The following is a 25,773-nucleotide window of genomic DNA, read 5'->3' as shown; positions in this document are numbered from 1 at the left end:
CCACCAAAATAGAACCAGTGGAAAAAGGGCACAAGTCTTCCTCCACCAAGCTGGCAAAATGAGAGTCCTATTCAGTCTGTTCCTCCTCTGAAAGGTTGCTCTCCCTTCTCTAACTGCCTCATCAGGGGTTTAGCTACTCTTCACAATATGTTTTGCCATGATTTGTTTTTAAAAAACTCTCCAAAGCTCTTCTGGTAATGCTATATTCAGAGAAAAAACACTGTTTGCGCTTTTACAGCAGGCTTCAAGTTTGACTTGATTCAGTAGATTTCTATGATAGGTATTTAAATGGCTACATGTATGCAGCCATTGAAATTGACAGTATAGCCACTGCTCTGGGTTTTTCAGATCATTGTTTAAGACTAAGAGCTTCCAAACCTACGGTTCACACTGTTAAAAAGTGGACTGAGGAATCAAAGCAGATGCTACAAGCCTGCTTTGAATGCAGAGACTGGACTGTTTTTGAAACCTCAGCCACTGACTTAAACCAACTAATTGATGTGGTGACATCATACATCAGTTTCTGTGAGGACATGTGTGTGCAGACCGAGACCTTCTGCACCTTTGGGAACAACAAGCCATGGTTTACTCCACATTTCAGGAATCTGCGCAGGGAAAAGGAAGAAGCTCACAGCAGAGGAGATTGGGTGCTGTACATGCAGGCCAGGAACAGACTAACAAAGGAGATCAAAGCAGCCAAGAGAAGCTACAGTGAGAAGCTGATGAACAGCGTTTCTACTGGTGATACTTCAGCTGTATGTAACGTCTCCCCATCATGCCTGAAAGCCTGTGCAAATCAACTCGCCCCGATCTTCACAAGGATCTTCAACAAATCACTGGAGAAATGTGAGGTCCCCTCCTGCCTCAAACGATCCACCATCATCCCGGTTCCCAAGAAACCCACCATCCTAGGATTAAATGATTACAGGCCTGTAGCCCTGACGTCTGTGGTCATGAAATCCTTTGAGCGGCTGTTGTTGAAGCACCTGAAAGACATCACATGCCCCCTCCTGGACCCCCTGCAGTTTGCTTACCAAGCAAACAGGTCAGCAGATGATGCTGTTAACTTAGGTCTACACTTCATCCTGCAACACCTCGACCACCCAGGGACGTCCGCCAGGATCCTGTTTGTAGACTTCAGCTCGGCCTTCAACACCATCATACCAAACATCCTCCACCAGAAGCTCACCCAGCTCAATGTCCCAGCCTCCACCTGTCAGTGGATCAACAGCTTCCTGACGGACCGACAGCAGCAGGTGAGACTGGGGAGCATCTTCTCCCGAACCAGATTAGTAAGTACTGGTGCCCCCCAGGGGTGTGTTTTATCCCCAATCCTCTTCTCCCTGTACACAAATGATTGCACCTTAGCGGACCCGTCCGTGAAACTACTTAAGTTTGCAGATGACACCACTGTCATTGGACTGATCCAGGACGGTGATGAGTCTGCATACAGACAGCAGGTGGATCGGCTGGTCCACTGGTGCGGTCAGAACTACCTTGAACTCAACCCACTCAAGACTGTGAAAATGGTGGTGGACTTTCGGAGAACACCACCCCCATACACCCCCCTCACCATCCTCAACAACACTGTATTGGCCGTGGACCACTTCAGGTTCTTAGGAACCACCATTTCTGAGGACCTGAGATGGTCTTCACACATAGACACTGTTCGAAAGAAGGCCCTGCAGAGACTGTACTTCCTGAGGCAACTCAAGAAGTTCAACCTTCCACAGGAGCTGCTGGTCATCTTCTACACTGCCATCATTCAGTCTGTCCTGTCTTCATCCATCTCAGTGTGGTTACGCTCATCCACAAAACAGGACAGGTCCAGACTGCAACGAATAATCAGGACTGCAGAGAGAATAATCAGGGCTGACCTTCCCTCCATCCAGGACTTATACAGGTCTAGGGTCGGAAAAAGAGCTGCTAAAATCTCTGCAGACCCCACACACCCTGCACATAAACTATTCAGAGCTTTACCTTCAGGCTGCCGCTACAGAGGACTGTTCACTAAAACCAGCTGCCACAGAGACAGTTTCTTCCCCCAGGCTGTTTCGCTGTTGAACATTCAATAGAGTACAAAACAACAGCATACAGATGTTGCAAATGCACCTTTTTATTTATATATGTGTATATTGTACATTGTAAATATGTATATTCTGTAATGCAAAAACAAAACCAAAGAGTACCGGAGTCAAATTCCTTGTTTGTATGTACGAACTTGGCAATAAAGCTGATTCTGATTCTGATGTAGCATCACAATCAGCGATACAGCTGATAGGATAGAAATGATTTATGAGACTAGGTGGGACTTGTATTGCTTGACATACGGTGGATCTGATTGGCTCTGGTGAGACTGTAGATTGATGCAATTGGTCAAAAATAGGTGTCAATCAAAAAAGGACAAACTGGGAGCCATGTTGGTTCAATTAACCTGGATGAGCATGTAGAGACAGTGGACAGTCACTGGTGTTGACTTTGCAGCAATCCCTCATACTAAGCATGCATGTAGCGACAGTGGAGAGGAAAAACTCCCTTTTAACAGGAAGAAACCTCCAGCAGAATCAGGCTCAGTGTGAGTAGCCATCTGCCATGACAGACTGGGGGTTTGAGAGAATAGAGCAGAGACACAAAGAAAACACAGAAACACTGAACCAGGAGTACTTTCTATGTGAAAGAAAATTTAAATGTTTCACCGTGCTTAGTGGCGTAGTAGTAGCTTCTTCAGCGCCTTCATCTAGGAGAGAAAAACTAAGTGGATAAGCTCTGAGACAGTTTTCAAGTCTGGAGTATAATAGAGAGCACACAGTAAAATCTTAGCCAATACATATGTCTAGGAGAGAAAGAATTGTACACTGAAAGACAGGGTAATAAGTAATATACACAGTTAGAAGGCGAGGTTTTATGAGTAATAGTACTGTGAAACAAATACAGTGTTCTTGTTCAAGCAAAAAGTTATTAAACCTCAAAGCTGAAAATGTAAAAAGGTAAAAACGAATGCTCTCAAAAAAAGGCTCTTGTCTTTTTTTCTTTATGGAGTCCTGCATTATAATCCCTACAATGTACTGGCTATTTCATTTGGTTTCTTATGTATTAATCCAGGCTAAGACTCTGCCAGAAATGCGTCTTTTCAGGTCAGAAAATAGGTCAAGTGCCCAGACATCGTCTTGACATGCTGCCAGATCTGCAACTTCATTTACATTTTTGACTTTTAATAATTACATGCCCAATTATCCCCTGCTTGGTGTCCTAGTTTGCTTGGCTGCCTCCAAATTAAGCAGAAGCAACACTGATCATTTTTTTTTTCTTCTTCATGGTGAATGACCGCTCAGCTGGAGATCATGGAACTGTCAGAATGTTGCACCAGTTACATTTACTGGTTCTGTTCTAAACAGATTATCTTCCAAACAACATTCTGATCACTCTTTTCATCTCATGAGTCACTGTGATCACTGTTTATGTGACTCTGATGAATGGCTTTTAAAGCCTGTCATCAGCAGATTCAACCATAGATTTATTGGTCCAGAAATGTCAAGGATGCTTTAGAAGTTGATTTGGGACACCTGGCAGTTTATTTTAAACCATCTGTTAATGATTTGGGTTTTATTAAGACAGTGTTTTAAATTTGATTGTCAAATTAGAGCATTTGTAAAGTCCTGCTTTTATCATGTTTGGCAAAAGTAAAATCTTTTCTGTCCAAACGACTCTTTGAAACACTGATCCACAGTTTTTAGACCCACTTAGATTTCTTTAACGGACTTTGTGGTACAGTAAATCAACCCTTGCTCTCTTGGATGCAGATGGTTCAAACGCTGCACGTCTCTTAACTGGTACTCCAAAAACGGAACACCTCACCCCTGTCCTGGCCTCACTCCACTGGTTACTTGTGCATTTTAGAATTCATTTTAAAATTCTTACTTTCAGTTTTAAATGATCTTGCCCTGCCATATGTCTCTGAGCTTCTTCATCACTACTTCCCTTCTTGGTCCCTCAGGTCACCTGGACAGCAGCTCCTGCAGGTACCAAGGTCTAGGGGGAAACTCAGAGGGGGCAACTGTGCTTAACAGTGGAATAACCGTCCCCTGCACATTACAGAGGCTGCTTCACTGCTACTTTAAAAACTTATCTTACAGTGCCTTGCAAAAGTACTCGGCCTCCTTGAACTGGTCAACCTCTTGCCACATTTCAGGCTTCAAACATAAAGATATAAAATTCAAATTTTTTGTGAAGAATCAACAACAAGTGGGTCACAATCGTGAAGTGGAATGAAATTTATTGGATGTGTCAAACTTTTTTAACAAATAAAAAACTGAAAAGTGGGGCGTGCAATGTTATTCGGCCCCCTTGCGTTAATACTTTGTAGTGCCACCCTTTGCTGCAATTACAGCTGCAAGTCGCTTGGGGTATGTCTCTATCAGTTTTGCACATCGAAAGACTGAAATTCTTGCCCATTCTTCCTTGCAAAACAGCTCCAGCTCAGTGAAGTTGGATGGAGAGCACTCGTGAACAGCAGTCTTCAGCTCTTTCCACAGATTCTTGATTGGATTCAGGTTTGGACTTTGACTTGGCCATTTCAACACCTGGATACCTTTATTTGTGAACCATTCCATTGTAGATTTGGCTTTATGTTTTGGATCATTGTCTTGTTGGAAGATAAATCTCCGTCCCAGTCTCTCTTTCAGACTCCAACAGGTTTTCTTCCAGAATGGTCCTGTATTTGGCCTCATCCATCTTCCCATAAATTTTGACCATCTTCCCTGTCCCTTCTGACAAAAAGCAGGCCCAAACCATGATGCTGCCACCACCATGTTTGACAATGGGGATGGTGTGTTCAGGGTGATGAGCTGTGTTGCTTTTATGCTAAACATATCGTAGTGGGTCACGGGGGAGCCGGTGCCTATCTCCAGCAGTCTATGGGCGAGAGGCAGGGTACACCCTGGACAGGTCGCCAGTCCATCGCAGGGCAACACACAAACAACCATGCACACACCTAAGGGCAATTTAGAGTTACCAATTAACCTAACAGGCATGTCTTTGGACTGTGGGAGGAAGCTGGAGTACCCGGTGAGAACCCACGCATGCACAGGGAGAACATGCAAACTCCATGCAGAAAGACCCCAGGCTGGGAATTGAACCCAGGACCTTCTTGCTGCAAAGCAACAGTGCTACCAACTGCACCACCGTGCAGCCCATATATAAATATATCTATATAGAAATATATATATATATCACTTTATACATCCATCCATCTATATATATAGTCTTGTATCTATATATACAGGATGACACGAAGTCTGGTTAAGACTTAGTCAACAGTTAATATTAAACATTATTCCAGTCCATCAGGAATAACAATCCCCAAAAATGACAAAGGTGAGATTCTAAGGTTTTGTTTATTTAATATAAGAATTTGATTTTTTTCTGTCAACTAGTCTTGCAAACAGCATCTAAAGTGGATGTTGCCAAATCAGAATTTTCCTTGAAAGCTTCACGTAACTGCACCCATGAGAATGGGATGAATGGACTGCATGCAGGAAGGCTAGACGACCTCTGGTACCATTACAAGCCAGAGACGGGTATAGAGATTATTTGATTTACAAGGAGAATTCTCATGTAGAACAGGCACCAGACAACAAGAGCGGAGTGATGGTGTTACAGGGTAATGCAAACAGCATCTGGCAATCAGCACCAAATGGCATCATACACTGCCCTCCATTCTGTTTAAGAAATGATCAGGACAAAGGGACTTTCCAGAAGCACCTTTAATAATGTAACCATTCCATGTTTGTCAAAAAGGCAAAATATAGAAACAAAAGACCCACACAAGAGATGCTTTTAATATTTGAAAAAAAGACTATGACAAGCAGTTCATGTTGGAGTTTTATGAAACTGATCTCTCCAATTATTTTAAAACAAACACGGACATGTTAGGGTTTATGAGACTTAAATTGTCCTGAAGTCCTGAATTAGAATTGGAAACCCTTGTAACATCCACACCTAACATCTACACATAGCAACAAACATTTTTTTAAAGACGCTGTAAAGTCATCTATAGGAAAATCAAATATATTGTTCTAAAAATATATATCTCAGCTACAAGCAAAAATACTTTATTTTTCCCATTTGAAAAGGTTTAGCCCATCTGATCCAAGAATAAATGAGTCACCCTCTCAGATCACTGTCAGCAGTGTAAGATGTTTTAAATGTTTCTAAATTATAATGCAACAATCTGACCTATTTAATGCCAATTAGACAATCTAAATAAACTTAAACCTTTGGATCCAAAATCATTTTACTGACATGACCGCCAAAGCATTTCAAAGTCATTAGAGAACAAGTAGAACACATTTCCAAGGTGTGCTGTTTCACAGTACTCTGAACCTGCATCAGCTTGGATGGATTTGATTCAGCTGCAGAACTCTTGGTGCACAAACGTTTGATTACTTTGTAAAAACATCAGCTGAGAGCAACAGTCAGTATGGATAATGTCCAATAACAGTTTGGAGCACATTTCTGACTACATGAAGACCAAACTCTGTAGCCCAAACCAAACACTGAGCATGTCAGCTGAAGGATTTGGTTTCCTTTCTAAGAGGTGACACCTATGAAGGAAGATTTCTCAGCTGGGTTCTATGACAGGTTTCAGCTAATTTAGATCATCTCTGCACCTTGATTTTAAAATGATTGCTTATCTGGTTTTTATTTAATCTCGTCTATAACAATGAGAACCTCCGAGCTAATGATTGTTCTCTGCTACAGATGAGCAAAGTTGGGCAGAACAATATGCTGTCATAAAGGTGATTTGAGCATCAGATGCACTGACCATCCTCAACATCTGACCTAAGACTGAACTGTAACGGCAAACTTTGAGCATGAAGTTTATTTAACAATTATTTTAGGGATTCCTGTATTTGGAAATTCTAGACTTTTGCTGAATTCAAATTGTCTGTTCCACCTTTCCCTCCTTTCACATTTCTATGGATACTTAAAGCTTTATCTGCCAACCAGGCAGGTCCAACAAAAGCAATCCTTTGAAAATCAGACCACCATCAGACAGATGGGTTTTAGTGTGTTAAAAGCATTTGTGTAAAGTTATCAAAAGCAGATTTTATCCTCTTTAGGAGTTCATTGCACAACAGTTTCTGCAGATTCTTTGATGTTTGCAGGCTCTGTTCTACTCCTGTAGAGTGCTCTTGGATATGATGTGCAAACCTTCCTCTTTCAGCTGGGTCAACGCCGGCCCATAGATGTCCTTGGTCATCGGGACCACCAACCCTTTCGTACTGATTTCCCCTACAGAGAGAAAAACAAGGCTTATTCGGTTGTATCAGTTCCCGTTCATTGGAGAGCTTAAAAATAATGTGTTGATTGTTCTGTTCAATGGCCGATGAGGAAAAACTAACAAAAACAACTGTTGCCTTTGACACATCCACACATTTTCATTAATTTTACACAAAGCTTTACTTAATGTGACTATACATATTTATTTAGTAAATGTTCAAGTTGCTAAATGTTCAGCTGAGTTATAAGGTAGCTGAACACAATCAGATGATCTGTTGAAGAATCTGAATTGTCAACAGGGTATAGAAATAAACCTTATCTAGAGCAGCAGAAACAGTATATAAGCTATAATTAGCTAAAACGCTGTTAGCTCATAAGGTAAAGTTAGTTGGTTGCTAACTAGCACTTTCGCTAACAATTTACCCCATCTAATATGCCAACAAATGCTTAAAATTTAAAGTTAGCTCAAATTCTAATGTTAGCATGGCAGCTACTAACAGCAGGTTGGCTAACATTAACCTACTCCACCTAGTATGCCAACTTTAACTTGTATGCTAAAAGTTGCTAAATGCTATTAACTAATATGCTAATGTCAGTTGTTGGACCACTTGTTTGCTGAGTATTGGATTATCTGCACGTTGTTGGACGTCACTGTGCCCCTCCAAGGGCATCGGCCATTTTGTACCCAGGACAGCCCGCTCCTACATATCCCATCGAGCATTGCACAATGATCACCTGCACTGTTGTATTGCTCTTGCATCTTATACTGCTCTATACTTACTCTCACTCACTTACAACTGTGCACATATATTTATATTATATTGTAGATATGTTTATACTGTTTAGTTTGTATTGTATTGCACCGACTACGCCAAAACAAATTCCTTGTATGTCCAAAAACGTACTTGGCAATAAAGCTTTTCTGATTCTGATTCTGATATGACTGGGCGTCCCAAGTCTGACGTCACAGGACGCTATATAGGAAGGCGCTCATTTTTGAAAACTCGCCTTCTGCTAGGACCGGACTAGTGATTGAAGTGCGCCACTTCAAGAGGGGAGATCTTTGCAGAGATCTTTGCAGAGTTCATTCATTCTCTCTCGTTGGACAACGAACAATTCATAACTGAGGTTTTTGGACTAAGAAGGCCAGAGATTTCACTTTGCCGATCGAAGACGTGAGTTGAACACGTAACTGAGAACATGGAGTTTCGGAGAGACGAACCGCTGTCGTGTTTCATTTCCAAGTCGACTTTGATGGTCAGATCATATTTTTCCTTTTTGTCAAGAAGACCAAAGGACGAAGACTGACCACTTTACCTGAAGTTAATTGTGGACGCACAATTAACTTACCCCCCACTTTTCCTCGCTCGAATTCCCTCGCTCAGGAAGAAGACGACACCAAGTAAAACCCATCTTTTATTTAATCTTTTATTTCTTTATTAGAAGGCCTGGGCAGGGTCAGAGGTTGTAGAAGCAATCAGAATCGCTGGTTAGGATCTCAGGTGTTCTGAATAATATGTGCATGTAACCTTGCTTATTGAAACTTTGATGTGTTATGTTGATATCGGGATCCGCCGCGGTCCTAGAGCTGCTTGTGTTACTATCTGAGAGTCAACGCGGGTGCGTTGCAAGACTGGACTGTTAAAACGACCTCATGGTAAAATTCTCCATTTCCCCTTTGACTTCAATATCACTGTGCTAGCTTGCCGCCAAAAGTTAGAATCCTTTGTGCTCAGGAGTTAGGGGGAAGTTTTATGATCAGAAGACCATAAAGGACAGTCGGAGCTGCGCTCCAACCCCCCACCACTCGCCACCACACCACCACTCATATTCTCATTTCCTTCGTCTGTAGTGCCATAAACTGCTGGTTGATTCAATACATACCCACTACCGTTTGTTGATTTTTGCTTATTTAGATGTGTTACCCCTGTGTTTGTAGAATTTTGCATGTTGAGTAGGTGAAAATTAATAAATATTCACATAGATAAAGAGAGAGCGTTTTGTGTTTCATTGTGTGCGAAAGTGATTGGTCAGTCAAAATAAGGTTCAAGTTCCACACGTTTCGGCAGAAACGGTCGATTAAACAGTGACATCTCCGGCCATAGTTATTAATTATTACGGAGTATTTAACGGTTGTGATTGTCAAAGGCGTTGAGCCGCAATTACAACACCAGAAACATCTCTGGTCTCGATTCATAAATGAGGATTTTTGGTTAAGAAATTGATTTTGTCAGATTATGATTTGTAATTATAATTATTGATCAAGATTAATCAATCAATAATCATAAACCCAACTCAGTGAATAATCTTCTGTCCATTATAAATTGTAATCTGACTGCAACTTAGTAGATCGCGATTAGACTGCGCCAGCCAAAAACCTGTTCTGATCTTGTTGAAATTTGTAAGTCAGTCTTTCTTAAATTGAGAGACAATAATAGACTGAGAGAGTCAGAGAATCAGTACTATCAAAAGGCCCAACTGGATCAATAAAGCTTGGATTTATTTGCCTGAAATTTGGCTGGTTTACTTCAATTTAATGTAACTTTTTGTTTTCTTTAACTCTAATGAAGTTTAAAGTTCCAGCATGCATTGTTTTGTTTTCGGCCTCCATGCCCTTCTGTCAGACAAGAACCCAGTTTATCTAGCAACAATACCTTTAGACAGTTCTGAATTCTAAGAAGAGAACAGCCAAACATTGAACAGTCTGCATTTGTCCTTTCCCACGATTAAGATATTTTTTTGATGTCTGAACCTGCTGGCCTTAAAAGTCTTCCTCTGTTTGAATTCTCATTTTATTATGATCCCACACAAAATATTTTCTTAGATTTAAGATGGTGATTTAGAACCCTAAGTTATGCCCAAAAATCTAGTTTAGCTTTCAAAAAAAGACTCATTCACATATTGATGAAATTACATTTTTAATTGTCTTTTCACATTTCCCTTTTAATTAGGTTTAATGCTCGTTTTTATTGCTTTATGGCTTTAATCATTGAAATATGTTCCAAGATTATTATTGATTTTTAATGGTGATTAGAACCAATATAATCATTTATTAACCAGCGTGTTAATATTGTGACTGAGAATCATGTTAATATTGTGACTGAGGATCAATGTATTTATAATATATTCATCTCAAAAAGAATGTATACTTCAGATAAATGTTTGACAGATTTGCAACTAATCAGAACAAATATATTTTATTAATGACACTGGTGAGATTTTTGAGATACAGTGCCTTGCAAAAGTACTCGGCCCCCTTGAACTGTTCAACCTCTTGCCACATTTCAGGCTTGAAACATAAAGATATAAAATGAAATTTTTTGTGAAGAATCAACAACAAGTGGGACACAATCGTGAAGTGGAATGAAATTTATTGGATGTGTCAAACTCTTTTAACAAATAAAAAACTGAAAAAAATGAGGGGTGCAATATTATTTGGCCCCTTTACTTTCTGCACTGAAAGTAAAGGGGCCAAATAATATTGCACCCCTCATTTTTGCAAACTCACTCCAGAGGTTCAGTGAGGATCTCTGAATGATCCAATGTTGTCCCAAATGACTAATGATGATAAATAGAATCCACCTGTGTAATCAAGTCTCTGTATAAATGCACCTGCTCTGTGAGAGTCTCAGGGTTCTTTTCAAAGTGCAGAGTGCATCATGAAGACCAAGGAACACACCAGGAAGGTCCGAGATACTGTTGTGAAGTTTAAAGCCGGATTTGGATACAAAAAGATTTCCCAAGCTTTAAACATCACAATGGAGCACTGTGCAAGCAATCATATTGAAATGGAAGGAGTATCAGACCACTGCAAAGTTACCAAGACCTGGCCGTCCCTCTAAACTTTCATCTCAAACAAGGAGAAGACTGATCAGAGATGCAGCCAAGAGGCCGATGATCACTCTGGATGAACTGCAGAGATCTACAGCTGAGGTGGGAGAGTCTGTCCATAGGACAACAATCAGTCATCACCCTGAACACACCATCCCCATTGTCAAACATGGTGGTGGCAGCATCATGGTTTGGGCCTGCTTTTTGTCAGAAGGGACAGGGAAGATGGTCAAAATTTATGGGAAGATGGATGAGGCCAAATACAGGACCATTCTGGAAGAAAACCTGTTGGAGTCTGAAAGAGACACTGAGACTGGGACGGAGATTTATCTTCCAACAAGACAATGATCCAAAACATAAAGCCAAATCTACAATGGAATGGTTCACAAATAAAGGTATCCAGGTGTTGAAATGGCCAAGTCAAAGTCCAAACCTGAATCCAATCAAGAATCTGTGGAAAGAGCTGAAGATTGCTGTTCACGAGCGCTCTCCATCCAACTTCACTGAGCTCGAGCTGTTTTGCAAGGAAGAATTTCAGTCTTTCGATGTGCAAAACTGATAGAGACATACCCCAAGCGACTTGCAGCTGTAATTGCAGCAAAGGGTGGCGCTACAAAGTATTAATGCAAGGGGGCCGAATAACATTGCACGCCCCACTTTTCAGTTTTTTATTTGTTAAAAAAGTTTGACACATCCAATAAATTTCATTCCACTTCACCATTGTGACCCACTTGTTGTTGATTCTTCACAAAAAATTTGAATTTTATATCTTTATGTTTGAAGCCTGAAATGTGGCAAGAGGTTGACCAGTTCAAGGGGGCCGAGTACTTTCGCAAGGTACTGTATAAACATAATAAAGCCTTATTTATCATTACAGTTGATGCATCGTTTCTGAGGTATCATCATTCCCTACAGCCAGAAAATCTCTGTCTGGTACATCTGTGGTAATAATGTGCTTAGTACTTACAGAGAGACATTGCTTACCGTCGAGAACCATACGGGCAGCAATAGCTGCTGGGTATCCTACAGTCTTAGCCATGGCAGAGAAACCAGTCGGTTCCCCATAAACCACCAGGCCGATCTCTCGTGTCTCCAGCTCACCAGTTGGATGTCGAATCCCCACGTCATTCCTCATGATAATCATGTCCCGCTCACCTTGAGCTGACCACAGAAGAAAAGTGTCACATTTCTGTGATTGTCTTTCACTTATTGCCTGTGTTCCTGTGGTCAGCACTGAACTCACCAAAAGAGAGTTTGGTTTCCAGGTGCTTTGCAAGCGCAGCCAGAATGGTGTCTGCATGAGGTACCGTGTCATCAGAGAGCATTCCTAACCTGCGGAAACAGAAAAGAAAATCCTCCTTCATACAACAATAAAGGCTTAAACACTGCTGCTGTGATCACTCATCCTTGGATCGATCCCCAAGGATGTGCAGCTGCTTTTCTGGCTTCTTTGCTGGTGAAATAAATATAAGAAATCACAGAATTTAAACTGTGGGTCATTGAGTTTTTCCCCTTTGACAGCATTGACAAAATATGTCCAACAGTTCACTTTTCCTCTCAGAGGAATTTACACCTCAATGTCTGGATGGCCCTCTTCTCATTATCCATAGCAGCAGAGGAAAAATGACAGCAGACAGCCTTGGTCTGAAGAGACCCTTGGAGAACGTAATTTTAATTTAAGGCTGTATAACTACACCACTTCACGTGTCCTTGTCAGAGTGGGAGTCACAAAGTGTCCTTCCACATTGCCAAGCAGAGAACCCACACTAAAAGCAGCTTGATGTGCAGCAACTGCTCACACCAAGACATCAAGGTATTGACAAACTAGTAACAGCTCAGCAGGGATCACATCATAGCAGTGGCTTGTGTCACTTTCAAGCCAGAACAGGAACAAAACCAAAACATCCCTTAAAACATCAAAATGCTTTACAGTTTATTTCACATCAGAAACATAGCAGAACAAATGAAATGCAGCATCTGAAACAGGAAGGAAGCACAAGATTAAAACAATAATGTTGGAACTAAGGAAGTGTTTGTTTTGGATGTAACAACAGGGGTTGGACAATGAAACTGAAACACCTGGTTTTAGACCACAATAATTTATTAGTATGGTGTAGGGCCTTTTGCAGCCAATACAGCGTCAATTCCTTTCAGACATCTTCCTATTGCGTCCACAGTTAATCCTGTTGGATGTGGTTCGTCCTTCTTGGTGGTATGCTGACATTACCCTGGATACTGTGGCTCTTGATACATCACAAAGACTTGCTGTCTTGGTCACAGATGCGCCAGCAAGATGTGCACCAACAATTTGTCCTCTTTTGAACTCTGGTATGTCACCCATAATGTTGTGTGAATTTCAATATTTTGAGCAAAACTGTGTTCTTACCCTGCTAATTGAACCTTCACACTCTGCTCATACTGGTGCAATGTGCAATCAATGAAGATTGGCTACCAGGCTGGTCCAATTTTGCCATGAAACCTCCCACACTAAAATGACAGGTGTTTCAGTTTCATTGTCCAACTCCTGTAGTTGACATGCAGCCTGGTGATGGGTGTGTAAAGGGTTCAGATTACAGGGAGCTGGCAGGTCAACAGTGGTGGTATCATTAATGGAGTTACAGGCAGTTGCTGAAGCATCCAATGGCCGGTCAGAACTGCTAATGAAGGTCACCTGACAGTATTACTAGCATTGAGATGGGTTGCATTGTGAGTTAGCATGAGGCCAAGAGGTCTTAGGCCACTTTCACACCTGAGATGGTTGACACACATTTGTTTCATTTTCTCATAAAGTCTTATTCTTTTGGGTAGCTGTGAAGCTCATCCCAACTCTGGTTTTGAACAAACAACTGAACTCTGGTCTGCCTGAAAACATGGGTCTCAAACATGTGAATTAAAGACATGAATGGTCTGAAAACTTTGAGATCCGTGCTTGGTGTCTCTGTATCCCCAGCAGCGCATCACAGTCTCTCCCTCCCTGCCCATCATGTTCTTGTTGCTGCATTAATTTTCAACAAGCTCGCTGCCTCGCTTAAAACTGTTTTAACATTACAGTCATATGAAAACTTTTGGGAACCTGTCTCAACCTGAATAATAATTCACTCTACTTTCAACAAAAAAAATTAACAGTGGTGTCTTTCATCTCCTAGGAAGATCTGAGTATTTTCAGAACAAAGATTTGAGTGAAGCAGTATGTAGCTGTACAAAATTAAATCAAATAAGCCTTGGACCTCATGACAGATGTCTCCAATTATGATAAAATGTATTTAAGGTGACCAACTGACTCAATCTCTTACTCAGAAACTTAATTAATCCCACCATGTTTTTGTTTTTTCATGCTGCAGAAACAGCCTTAAGAGAGACAAAAAATCTGAAAACAAACAATGTTCAGTATCATGATTCAGGGGAAGAAAAAGCCACCTCAGAGGTTTGGACTGTCAGTTTAAACTGAATGCAATCAGAACAAAGGAAGGTCACGGTTCAATTGCTGTTAACCTTAAGTCTGGCAAGGTAAGGAAAACATGGAAGCAGCATCTTTGGTGGATTGTGGGAAAGGTTACAAACAACCTACAGATCACCTCCAAAGACCTGCAAGATGTATCTTGATACTGCACAATTTGCATAAAGAACATCTGTGAGGCAGAGGGCTACACAATATTAGACAATCTTGTGATGGTGATAATATTGGTAAGTAATGAGATGATGATATCATGTGCAATTTATGCCCATTTTCTTTTTTCTCTTTCTCATCTGTGCTTCCATCACTTTGTGATCTTTACAATTTTGGGACGATGTCATTTTTGTCTTGTGTGAGCATCTGCTGCTGAAAGACTCTGTTCAACTGGCTCTGTTCAAGTTCATATTACTTTGCATATGTAAGCTCACAGTTGCTGCACACCAAACAGTCCTTTGCGATGTACATATTGCACACACAGATATTGCAATGGCGATATAGTTGGAAATATCGTGCAGCCTATAGTATATGGCAGTTATGAGAAAAAAGCAGTTTCTGCACCAACATCTCAGAGTCGCTTATTGTATGCAAAAGCTCATTCATACAAGCCAGATTCTTTTTAGAACAAATTGCTTTGGACTTCAGACAAAAATTTAGTTATTTTGTCATAGCAAAAAGCGCTTTGCATGGTGGAAGATGAACACTGTATTCCAAGAACAATACCTGATACCCACTGTTAAATTCCATGGAGGTTTCATCATACTGTGGGGGCTATGTAGCTAGTTTAGGGACTAGCGATATTGACAACTGCTCTGTTTCCCCTTCGCCTCAGGTAAAGAGTTTGGTGTCATCCTCGACAGTACTCTCTCTTTCCAATCTCACAACAATAACATGACCCGGTCCGCCTATTTTCATCTGCGAAATATCAGTCGTCTTCGCCCCTCCCTCACTTCACATACTACTGCCATCCTCGTTCATAGCCTTGTCACTTCCCGTCTTGATTACTGCAATTCCCTCCTGTTCGGTCTTCCACACAAATCTCTTCATAAGCTTCAACTAGTTCAAAACTCGCTGCCCGTATCATCACATCACTCCTGTTCTGTCAGAGCTACACTGGCTCCCCATCAAGTTCCGTATAGACTTTAAAATCATTCTTCTCACTTTCAAGGTTGTCCATAATCTCGCTCCACCTCATCTATCCCATCTTCTCAACGTTGCTACTCCCTCTCGCACTCTCAGATCGTCCTCGTCTATTCACCTGATTGTTCCCTCTGCCCGTCTCACCACCATGGGGGGTAGAGCTTTCCACCGCTCTGCTCCTCGACTCTGGAACTCTCTACCGACCGATTTAAGGAACATAAATTCACTTTCTCAATTCAAATCTTCACTAAAGACTCACTTGTTTAGGACTGCCTTCTGCACTTGATTATTTCACACTGTTACATTTTAACTGCTTGATCGCTGTGTTTATATTTTTATTTTTTATTTGTTCTTGTTTTTAATATTGATTTGTATTCATTGTAAGGTGACCTTGAGTGCCAGAAAGGCGCCTATTAAATAAAATGTATTATTATTATTATTTTTACTAGGGTTGTTGTCAAAGTCCAGGGTTGGATGAATTCAACTCAATACCAGCAAATTCTTCAGGATAATGTTCAAGCAATAGCCACAAAACAGACACTATGCATGGACTGGATACTCCACCAAGGCAATGACCCAAAACACAGTTGGAAATCTACAAAGGCATTCAAGCAGAGGGAGAGGTATGATGTTCTGGAATGGCAATCACAGTCCCCAGACTTGGATATCATTGAAAATCTAAAGTATGATTTAAAGCAGGATATCCATGCTTGACAGCCATCGAGTGTAACTAGAGAGCTTTTTTATGGAAGAATGGTGAACCATACTGCCATTCATAATCCAGACAATCATCAGAGGCAGTTCTATTTGCAAAATGAGGCTCAATAAAGCAACACTGTAATATCTCTGCTGGGGTGCCCATATTTATGTGCCAAAAATTAAGCAATTTTGTTAGAATGGATAGTGTATATTTTATATTACTTCAATAAACCTAATGCCACTGCTAAAATACTACTCTTTCCATGAGGCATGGCCTGTATTAAAAGGAAGTTGCTAGGTTGATACCTAAGCCAATCATAAACAAAAATCCTAAAAATTGAAGGATATTTAAGTCAAATATCCATGAATCAATTCCTACTAATAGAAAAGTTTACATTCCAGATTTTCCATTGTATTGGGTTTGCAGCTACACTTATCCACAAATACACTCTTCCAATCTAGATTGAACACTGTGGACAGATTAAATTAAATTCTTATGTAGAGATCTATAATTCACATGGAAACTAGAGAAAGGCTGTTTGGTTCCACTTAAATATGAAATATTACTCTTGTTTCCACTCCAACAAGCATCTTTTGTAACTGGAAGACATTGTCCAGGTGGTTTGGTCTTTTTTGTGAAAGCGAACCACTGAAGGGACACCACACCCCACCGATCCAAGGACCCGGACTATCTTGGAGTGAAAACACCCTTACAGGGCAAATGTCTGGAATGGGAGGTTTTCACATGACTTCGCAGTCACGTGACCGCACTTCGCGATCACCATCTTGGGTGGCAGCTGCAGCCTGTTTTTGTTGTTTTAGCGTGATCAGTGAAGCAAATCCCTGGACCATTCTACCATAACTATGGTGAAAACTTGCTTAACTGTGGGTTGTGCTGCACGTGGTGGTCAAGACCAACGTTCATTCTATCATCTGCCAGCTGATGTAGAAAATCAGTGTGAGAAAACAAAAACACTGAGTACACAACGCCCACTACTGTGGCTGCATCAGATATCCGGGGCAAATTTGGGCAGCTTGAACCTGACTCACGCCTGAGTGTGCAGTGCACATTTTGTGACAGGTAAATAATTAATGTTCGTCTACATTCATTGTAATAATATTCTGGAAAGTAGTCTGCCAAGACCGTGAGCTGATCAGCTGATTCTGAGCTAGGTGGCAGCACTCAGCACTGCAACCCAGCACTCAGTGGGTCTGTCCAGATGTGAACCAACTGCCCCAATCCATCACCCACCCACCCAAAGATTTTAGACTGAAGGCTGTCTATCCAAGCTAACAACCAATTAATCAGCTAATATTAGCCTGTTAGTCTGTGCGTGATCCAGAAAGGCAGAAATTGTACAGGGCTGCTGTTGAATGCATCTGCATGGACCAGATCCTTGTTTACACTGTAAATAATCCGTTTTGTATGCCCCAGATTTCTGTTTGCTTTGAAACACAATTTATTTTAGTATAGAATGATCCTTTTTGTCCCTCAGTTATAACATTTATTTGTCAGTCAGTCATTTTCTACCGCTTATTCCATAGTGGGTCACGGGGGAGCTGGTGCCTATCTCCAGCAGTCTATGGGCGGGAGGCGGGGTACATTTATTTGTATCAACAGCAAATTGACAGACAAACGGAAGAATACATCGGCACACTAAAGATAAGCAGTTATAATAAAATAAAAGTGCACAACTGAATCAAAGAAACATCCTTCCATAAAGGATATTATCACTCATGCTAAGTTTCAACTCGTCTACTGTTGTGCTAAACAGGGAAGTGACACTTTTAAATTATATATTTTTCTAAATGAGGGCTGATTTGTGCTCTACTTATTGTTTCGCCCAAACTGAGGACGTTAAAATATTGTCATATTGTAAACAATGTTATTCTTTTTTTCCCTCAACTAGAAAGAACCCTTTGCCTTCAAAAATAACGCCGCAGTATTGAAAATGGTTACAAGTATTTTTTTAGCAATGGTATGAGTTTAAAATTGTAGTATTTTGACAACCCTAGTAGGACTGCAAAAAGTCCACAATGAAGTTAAAGTTGTTAAATTATTGTTTTTAAGAATCATTCAAAATTGTTTAGGTTGGGCTGAAAAAGGAATGCTTTATCATTTATTAAAAGCCCAGCTGAATATGACATTCATACTGGTAATTAAGTTCTGGCCAGAACTGGACATACCCTTTACTGGGCTTCATGTGTACCAAAACTATGTCCAAGTTAGGTCATTCCTTCTGGGTGCCTAACTTAGTGCTCTTATCGGTGAGTGTGTTTGTGGGGCTGCTAATTTGGTTTCGCACCATCTCAAGGCGTCCATCCTGAACTGGTCCTCTCCAATCTGTTTATAGACAGCTTCTTCAAAAGCTTCTTGAGAGATGGAAGAAGACAAACCCATTTGCTGGCAGAGGAGTTCTTTCTGCACACAAAAAAAGAAATGAACAAGCAGTAAAATGCTTTGCAACTTTCCTCAGCACTTGAACAATTTTAAACCTACAGTACATAAAATTTTTATATCTGTGATGTTACCAAATAGGCCTGACAGCAGAGTACGTCTCTGTGCTCCTCTTCAGTTTAATTTCATAAAGTGTCTCATAACTCCTCTTTGTACCCAGCCTTCATGTCTACATTTCCAAGTGTTCTAATTTATTTGACCTTTTACATTTCCCATCTCATCTCCAAATAAAAAGATTTTGGAGAGTTTACAGATTAGTGGCAGGATGGAAAATCAATGAACCACTTCATTGCTGGTAAACATATTCACTCAAAAGCATAAAGATAACACTATTTTTCCGAAAGTCATGATTATCAGAAAGCCTCCATTCGCTGCAGCCTTGAAGCTGATGAGGAAGTATTGACAGCAACAGACTCCTGTCATTTGATGAGCTTAAAAACATTAATTAAACCAAAACGGAGCATAAAGGAGAGTGCTGAACGATTCTGAACAGCACTTCATACCCAAGAAATGGCAGATCTAGGGTGCTGTAGGACAGGACTGGGCTCCGAGTTGATCAGTCCCAGCTTAATGAAACCACCCATGGCTTTCGAGTAGCCCTGTGAAACAAAACAACAGCTTAATGCAAGACAGAAAACAGAAAATTACAGCCAATAACAGACACAGTGAAAACTGTGATCAGATTAATGTCATCATCAGAATTTAACCTGTAGGCTGTTTCTTTTTAATTTTATGTACACAAGTCCTAACACAGGACAATACCACTCACCTGTTAACAAACAACAAAGACAGTACAAACACATGGATAGGCTAATACCAAAAGAAAAAGGAAGAATTTTATACTGAAAACGAAACGTCATGATGTGTTAATAAAAGAAATTAAATATCACTTCACCCTAAACCGACTCACCCACAGCTGAAACCACAATTTTAAATACAGTAAGATTGTTATGGCTTTCAAAATTTAGGAAAGCTCCTGATTTCATTTTTCAATATGATAGTTGAGGGAATGCAGTATTATGTGTTTCACTGAGACATGGCTGCAGGATCATATCCTTGACTCCAGCATCTCTCTGCCAGGCTTTCTGACCATACGAGCAGACAGAGATATAAAGAGGAGTGGCAAAATCAAAGGAGGTGGACAAGCAGTACTTGTGAACAACAGATGGCGTAATCCAGGGCATGTTACTGTGAAGTGTTGTCTCTGCAGTCCAGATATTGAAACACTTTGTGTCCACCTTTAACAAGGAAAAAGAGCCTTCACAGAGGGAGACAGGGAATTACTGAGGAGTATACAGAAGGTAAGGTAAGTTTATTTATATAGCACTTTTCAGCAACGACACACTCAAAGCACTGTACATACAATTACAATACAATCATAAAGCAAATAAACAGATACAGACACAGAAAAACAAATCAAATGATAAAATCAAGCAACAGAGGTAATTTAAAAAATAAAATAAAATAAAGAGAATAGAATAGATTGATGGACAAGAAAATGAAAGGAAAATTGGACTGAAAACACAACTAATCATGCCTAAATGGCACAGTCAAAGGCCACTCTAAACAAATAATTTTATAATCTTGATTTAAAGCAACTTAGGGTTTCGGCACTTTTACAGCTTTATGGCAGTTTATTCCAAATTAGTGGAGCATAAGAACTAAAAGCTGCTTCTCCATGTTTAGTTCTGGTTTTGGGTATGCAGAGTAGATTTGAGCCAGAAGACCTGAGAGGTCTGGGTGGTTGATACACTGACAACAAGTCTGTAATGTATTTTGGTTCTAAGCCATTCAGTGATTTATAGACTAACAGAAGTATTTTAAAGTCTATTCTCTGAGCTACAGGGAGGCAGTGTAGGGACTTTAGAACCGGGGTGATGTGCTCCATTTTCTTAGTTCTAGTGAGGCAGTCCTTTAATCCTGGAGATGTTCTTTAGGTGATAGAAAGCCGACCTAGTTACTACCTTTATGTGCCTCTGAAGGTTCAGGTCTGAGTCCATCACTACACCCAGGTTTCGAGCCTGACTGGTGGTTTCTAGCTGTATTAACCGAAGCTGTGTGCTAACTCTTAAACGCTCCTTTGGTCCAAAGATTATTACTTCAGTTTTGTTTTGATTCAGCTGAAGAAAATTTAGGCCCATCCATGCATTGATTTCTTCTAAGCATTTACCCAGTGCTTGAATGTGTTCATGGTCACCTGGTGACATCGTAACGTATAGCTGTGCGTCGTCTGCATAGTTATGATAACTTACGTTGTTGTTTATTAAAATCTGAGTTAGGGGGAGCATGTAGATATTGAATAGGAGGGGCCATAAGATGGACCCTTGGGGAACGCCACGTGATTTTTGTGCTCTCTGATGTAAAGTTACCTACTGACACAAAAAAGTCCCTGTCCTTGCAGTTTTATTTATATAGCGCCAATTCACAACACATGTTGTCTCAAGGCACTTCACAACAGTCAGGTACATACATTCCAATTAATCGTAACAATTGAACAGTGCAGTCGGAGTTAGCTTTTTATTCAAATTGGATAAAAAGTTTTTCTATCTAAGGAAACCCAGCAGATTGCATCCAGTCAGTGACTTGCAGCATTCCCTCCTCCCGGATGAGCATGTAGAGACAGTGGACAGTCACTGGCGTTGACTTTGCAGCAATCCCTCATACTGAGCATGCATGTAGCGACAGCGGAGAAGAAAAACTCCCTTTTAACAGGAAAAAACCTCCAGCAGAACCAGGCTCAGTGTGAGCGGCCATCTGCCACACAGCTTTTTCAATAATCTTACTGATGAATGGGAAGTTTGATATAGGCCTGTAGTTCTGTAGTAGCAGCTTGTCCAAATTGCTCTTTTTCAATAGAGGTTTGATAATTGCTGTTTTTAGGGCCTGGGGGAAAACACCTGACAAAAGGGACGTGTTTATTATTTGAGTTAAATCAGATGTTATTACAGGCAAAGCTTTCTTAAGGAAACATCGAGACCGCAGGAAGAAGAACTTAGTTGCTGTATGATTTCTTCTAAGATTTTGCAGTTTATTTGGTGAAATTGGGAAATTTTGTCAAAATCAGTTCTAGTTGGAGACAACATTGGTACTGGAGTTGATGTGGATGTGCTGACCGCCCCTCTGATCTTTTGGGTTTTTTCAGTAAAGAATTTAGCAAATTCATTGCAGGCCCTGGTAGAGTGGAGTTCAGATGCTACAGTTATTGGAGGGTTTGTTAACCTGTCGACCGTGGCAAATAATGCACGAGCATTGTTAATGTTTTTGCTGATGATCTCAGAAAAGAAAGATTCTCTTGCATTTTTCAGTTGTAGGTTATATCTGTATAGTCTCTCTTTATAGATAATATAGTGAACCTGGAGTCCAGTCTTTCGCCACCTGCATTCAGCTTTTCGACACTCCTTTTTTTCACTTCTGACTGGTGGAGCACTTCTCCATGGAGACATTTTCTTCCCAGAAACGACTTTCACTTTAATTGGACCAATTGAATCAATGATGTCCGAGATTTTAGAATGAAAGTTATCTACCAGCTCATCTACAGTGTTACAGGGCAAAGTGGAGGTAGAAGAGTAAATCTGGTTAAAGGTTTCAGCAGCACTGTCCTTAAAGATGCGTTTTCTTATCATGTCTCTTTGGCAAACTGAGTCATTGCAGATGATGCTTTCAAAAATAACAGAAAAGTGGTCAGATAGGGCAACATCAGTTACAGACACATTGGAATGTTTAGACCCTTAGTGATGATCAAGTCCAAAATATGTCCCTGTTTGTGTGTTTGCCGTTTAACATGTTGAATCAAACCAAACTTTCTAAGAGTGTCACATAGATCTATTGCACTTCTTTCTTCAGGATTGTCCATGTGAATGTTGAAGTCTCCCACAATAATTAAACAGTCATAATAAACACAAATCACAGATAAAACTTCATTAAAATCACTGATAAAGTTTGTTTTGGACTTAGGAGGCCTGCAAATATTCAAGAACATGGTTCGGATCGGGCTCTTTACCCGGAGAGCCAAATATTCAAAAGAGTCAAATTTGCCAGAAATACTTTTTTACACTCTAATAAATCTTTAAACAAAGTGGCCACCCCTCCACCTTTTCTTTGCTGTCTGCTCTCACAAAGAAAATTGTGGTTCGGAGCCGTCGCCTCTATCAGAATGGGAGCTTCATTAAATTCATGTAACCATGTTTCTGTTAAAAACATAACATCAAGATTGTGGTCAGTAATGAAGTCATTGATTAAAAATGATTTTCCTGACAGATCTAATGTTCAGTAAAGCCAGTTTACATGACTTAGTTGCTGATATTAACTCTATGTGTGGTTGTACCTGACAGTTTATGGCTTTTGTTGATTGTTTATTACTGTCTCTTATCCTTTTGGCTTTGTTCTTTCTGTCACGTATAAGCACATAGATTTTACAACTATCTCCTATTAGGGGCCGAGAAGCAACTTAAAGTCAAGATAGGAGACAGCAATGAGGTGTACAAGAAGCTGGAGAGCAAGTTCCAGCAAAACAATATCAGAGATGTGTGGTCAAGAATGAAGAAGATCTCAGGCTTCAAGCAGAAGAAAGATCGGAAGATGGATGTCTGGACAGAGCCAATGAACTAAACACATTCTTCAATAGGTTCAGTTCAGAAACAAGCTCAGCATCCTGACTTGAAATCTGCATGATTCGTTTGAAATGACTTTGTAAAGTGCCTTGATACGACACGTGTTGTGAATTGGCACTATAAAAATAAAACTGAATTGAACTGAATTGAATTCCTTTTCACTCTGTACACCTCAGACTTCCAGTACAAGACAGACTCCTGTCATCTGCCGAAATACTCGGATGATTCTGCAGTTGTGGGGTGGATGAGAGATAGACAAGAAGCTGAGTACAGGGAGCTGGTGGACCGCTAGTGGGAGCTGGTGTGGAAACAATCATCTTATCTTGAATGTGAATAAAACAAAGGGGATGATTGTAGATTTTAAGGGAAACAGGAATAGGTCAAACACTGTTTCCATCATGGGAGAAGAGGTGGAGATGGTGGAGGAGTATAAATACCTCGGTGTTCACCTGGACACCAGACTGGAGTGGAGATGCAACTGTGAAGCCATCTACAAGAAGGGACAGAGCAGACTGTACTTCTTGAGAAAGCTTAGGACCTTTGGTGTTTGCAGCAAGATGCTGCATATCTTATATAGGTCTGTTGTGGAGAGTGTGATCTCTTCTGGCATCATCTGTTGGGGTAGCAGCATTAGAGCCAGGGATTTAAAAAAGCTCAACAAGCTGATAAAGAAGGCTGGCTCTGTTCTGGGGACACCTCTGGATCCTCTGGAGATCATTGCGCAAAGAAGGATGCTTCATAAAATGAAGAACATTATGGAGATCCCTGAGCATCCTCTTCATCAGACTGTTGTACAACAACAGCCATCAGCATCTACATCGGCTCTTTGAGGAAACCTGGATAATATGAGCTACAACAACATTTAATTTCTCTTTGGGAATAATAAAGTATCTTAGAATTGAATTGAAATCTTAAACGTTCTCAGAGAAACCATAAACCCACCACTAAGACATTTTGTTTAACATTATTTATGTTACCACTGTGGTCAATATTCTAAAACAATACTGTGTTCTAAAAAGTTAAGTCAAGAAAATGTTACTTCAATTCTCCTAATGATGACACTTTGAACGATACTTCATGTCTCATTTGTGTAAAGGCTGTACCTTGAAGCGCAGGGTTCCTCTAATGATTGTGTGTGCGGTCTGGATGCCGTACGGCTCGGCGTACTTGGTGCTGTCGCGGTTGGGATATCCCTCTAGGTTGAAACCTGGAAAGAAATCCATTGTTGTGGCAGAATCCATCAGAGCCCCACCCGCTGGGATATTCACCACCTTAAAGAGACAAAGAGCCTCTCATTAGGCTTCTCCTTCAGACAAACTGCAGTAGCAGGCACTTTTTATGGCCCTCTGATGCTTCGATACCTCACTATCTCTGAGGAACACAACTTGGCGGATGGTGTTTAGAAGGACACCATATGGACTCCAGCTGAACTTGTAGCGAAGAGGATTGTCTGAACACTCAGGAGCAGGAAGCCCACCACAGAACGAGCTGTAGGACTCCACCTAAACAACATAGTCATTTATATGTTGGCAGGAGCATATGGACCATCAGTATGTTGGCAGATCAAATATTTTCACTCTCTCACAGTGTGAGTGGACTCACAGTGCAGCCATCAGCTTTGGCCTGGTCGATACACTCCATGGCCAGCATGTGATCTATTCCTGGATCCAGTCCCATCTCATTCACAATGGTGATACCTGCCTCCTCCACCCTAACACACACACACACACACACACACAGAAATACTCTCAAACCTTTAGGTTTTAAACTCTAATATTCCCATGACACTGTGTTTTATTCCAAGCCTAACATCTTTAAAATAATTCAGCAAAAGGTTTTTTCCCCCGCGAAATGCTTCCAGGGGTAAACTGGTGTCTGTTTAGTAGCAGTTGTTTGTTTCCAGGGCCGGACTGGGGAGAAAATAGTGGACCGGGAGATTCTGACAGACTGGGCCACTTTCAACTGCTGGGTTGAAATTTTGAAATATAGGTCTATAAATATATATATACAGACAGTTACAGGGCTAATGTGACAATTTTTATTCTCAGATGGCCAAAAAAACTACAGCATTATATATGTATACATATTCAGCCTATAATGTAAACTAGGCTTAATATGTAAACATATAGTTTCTTGTCGGTCAACAAAATAACTTAACTAGTACAAAATAAATGAGATTGTTGGGACCACAGCCATGGATTTCAACATTGAAACTGCAGTACAAACGTCTCTGGAACTTTCAAATTAAATTGCATTTAACCGACATTCAGCACAACTTCAGAAGGGGAAAGGGGGGTAGAAGC

At 40.6% G+C, this 25,773-nt stretch overlaps 1 protein-coding gene across 4 annotated transcripts in view; it reads right to left on the bottom strand.

The window, feature by feature from the left end:
- Positions 1–5,747: 5,747 nt before the first annotated feature.
- Positions 5,748–25,773, bottom strand: part of aass (aminoadipate-semialdehyde synthase) — a 90,189-nt gene continuing 70,163 nt past the window's right edge. For all 4 annotated transcript variants that reach the window (XM_047388664.1, XM_047388673.1, XM_047388681.1 and 1 more), the window contains exons 17-24: positions 25,073–25,181; positions 24,832–24,972; positions 24,574–24,741; positions 19,364–19,459; positions 18,709–18,824; positions 12,356–12,444; positions 12,097–12,273; positions 5,748–7,293 (exon numbers count right to left, since the gene is read on the bottom strand). In XM_047388664.1, the coding sequence (XP_047244620.1) occupies positions 7,175–7,293; positions 12,097–12,273; positions 12,356–12,444; positions 18,709–18,824; positions 19,364–19,459; positions 24,574–24,741; positions 24,832–24,972; positions 25,073–25,181 (1,015 nt within the window). In that variant the 3' untranslated portion in view covers positions 5,748–7,174. The remainder of the gene's footprint in view (positions 7,294–12,096; positions 12,274–12,355; positions 12,445–18,708; positions 18,825–19,363; positions 19,460–24,573; positions 24,742–24,831; positions 24,973–25,072; positions 25,182–25,773) is intronic.

Source organism: Girardinichthys multiradiatus, chromosome 2, assembly GCF_021462225.1.
Source record: "Girardinichthys multiradiatus isolate DD_20200921_A chromosome 2, DD_fGirMul_XY1, whole genome shotgun sequence".
Lineage (NCBI taxonomy): Eukaryota > Metazoa > Chordata > Actinopteri > Cyprinodontiformes > Goodeidae > Girardinichthys > Girardinichthys multiradiatus.
This window is presented reverse-complemented; position numbering and strand designations above follow the sequence as displayed.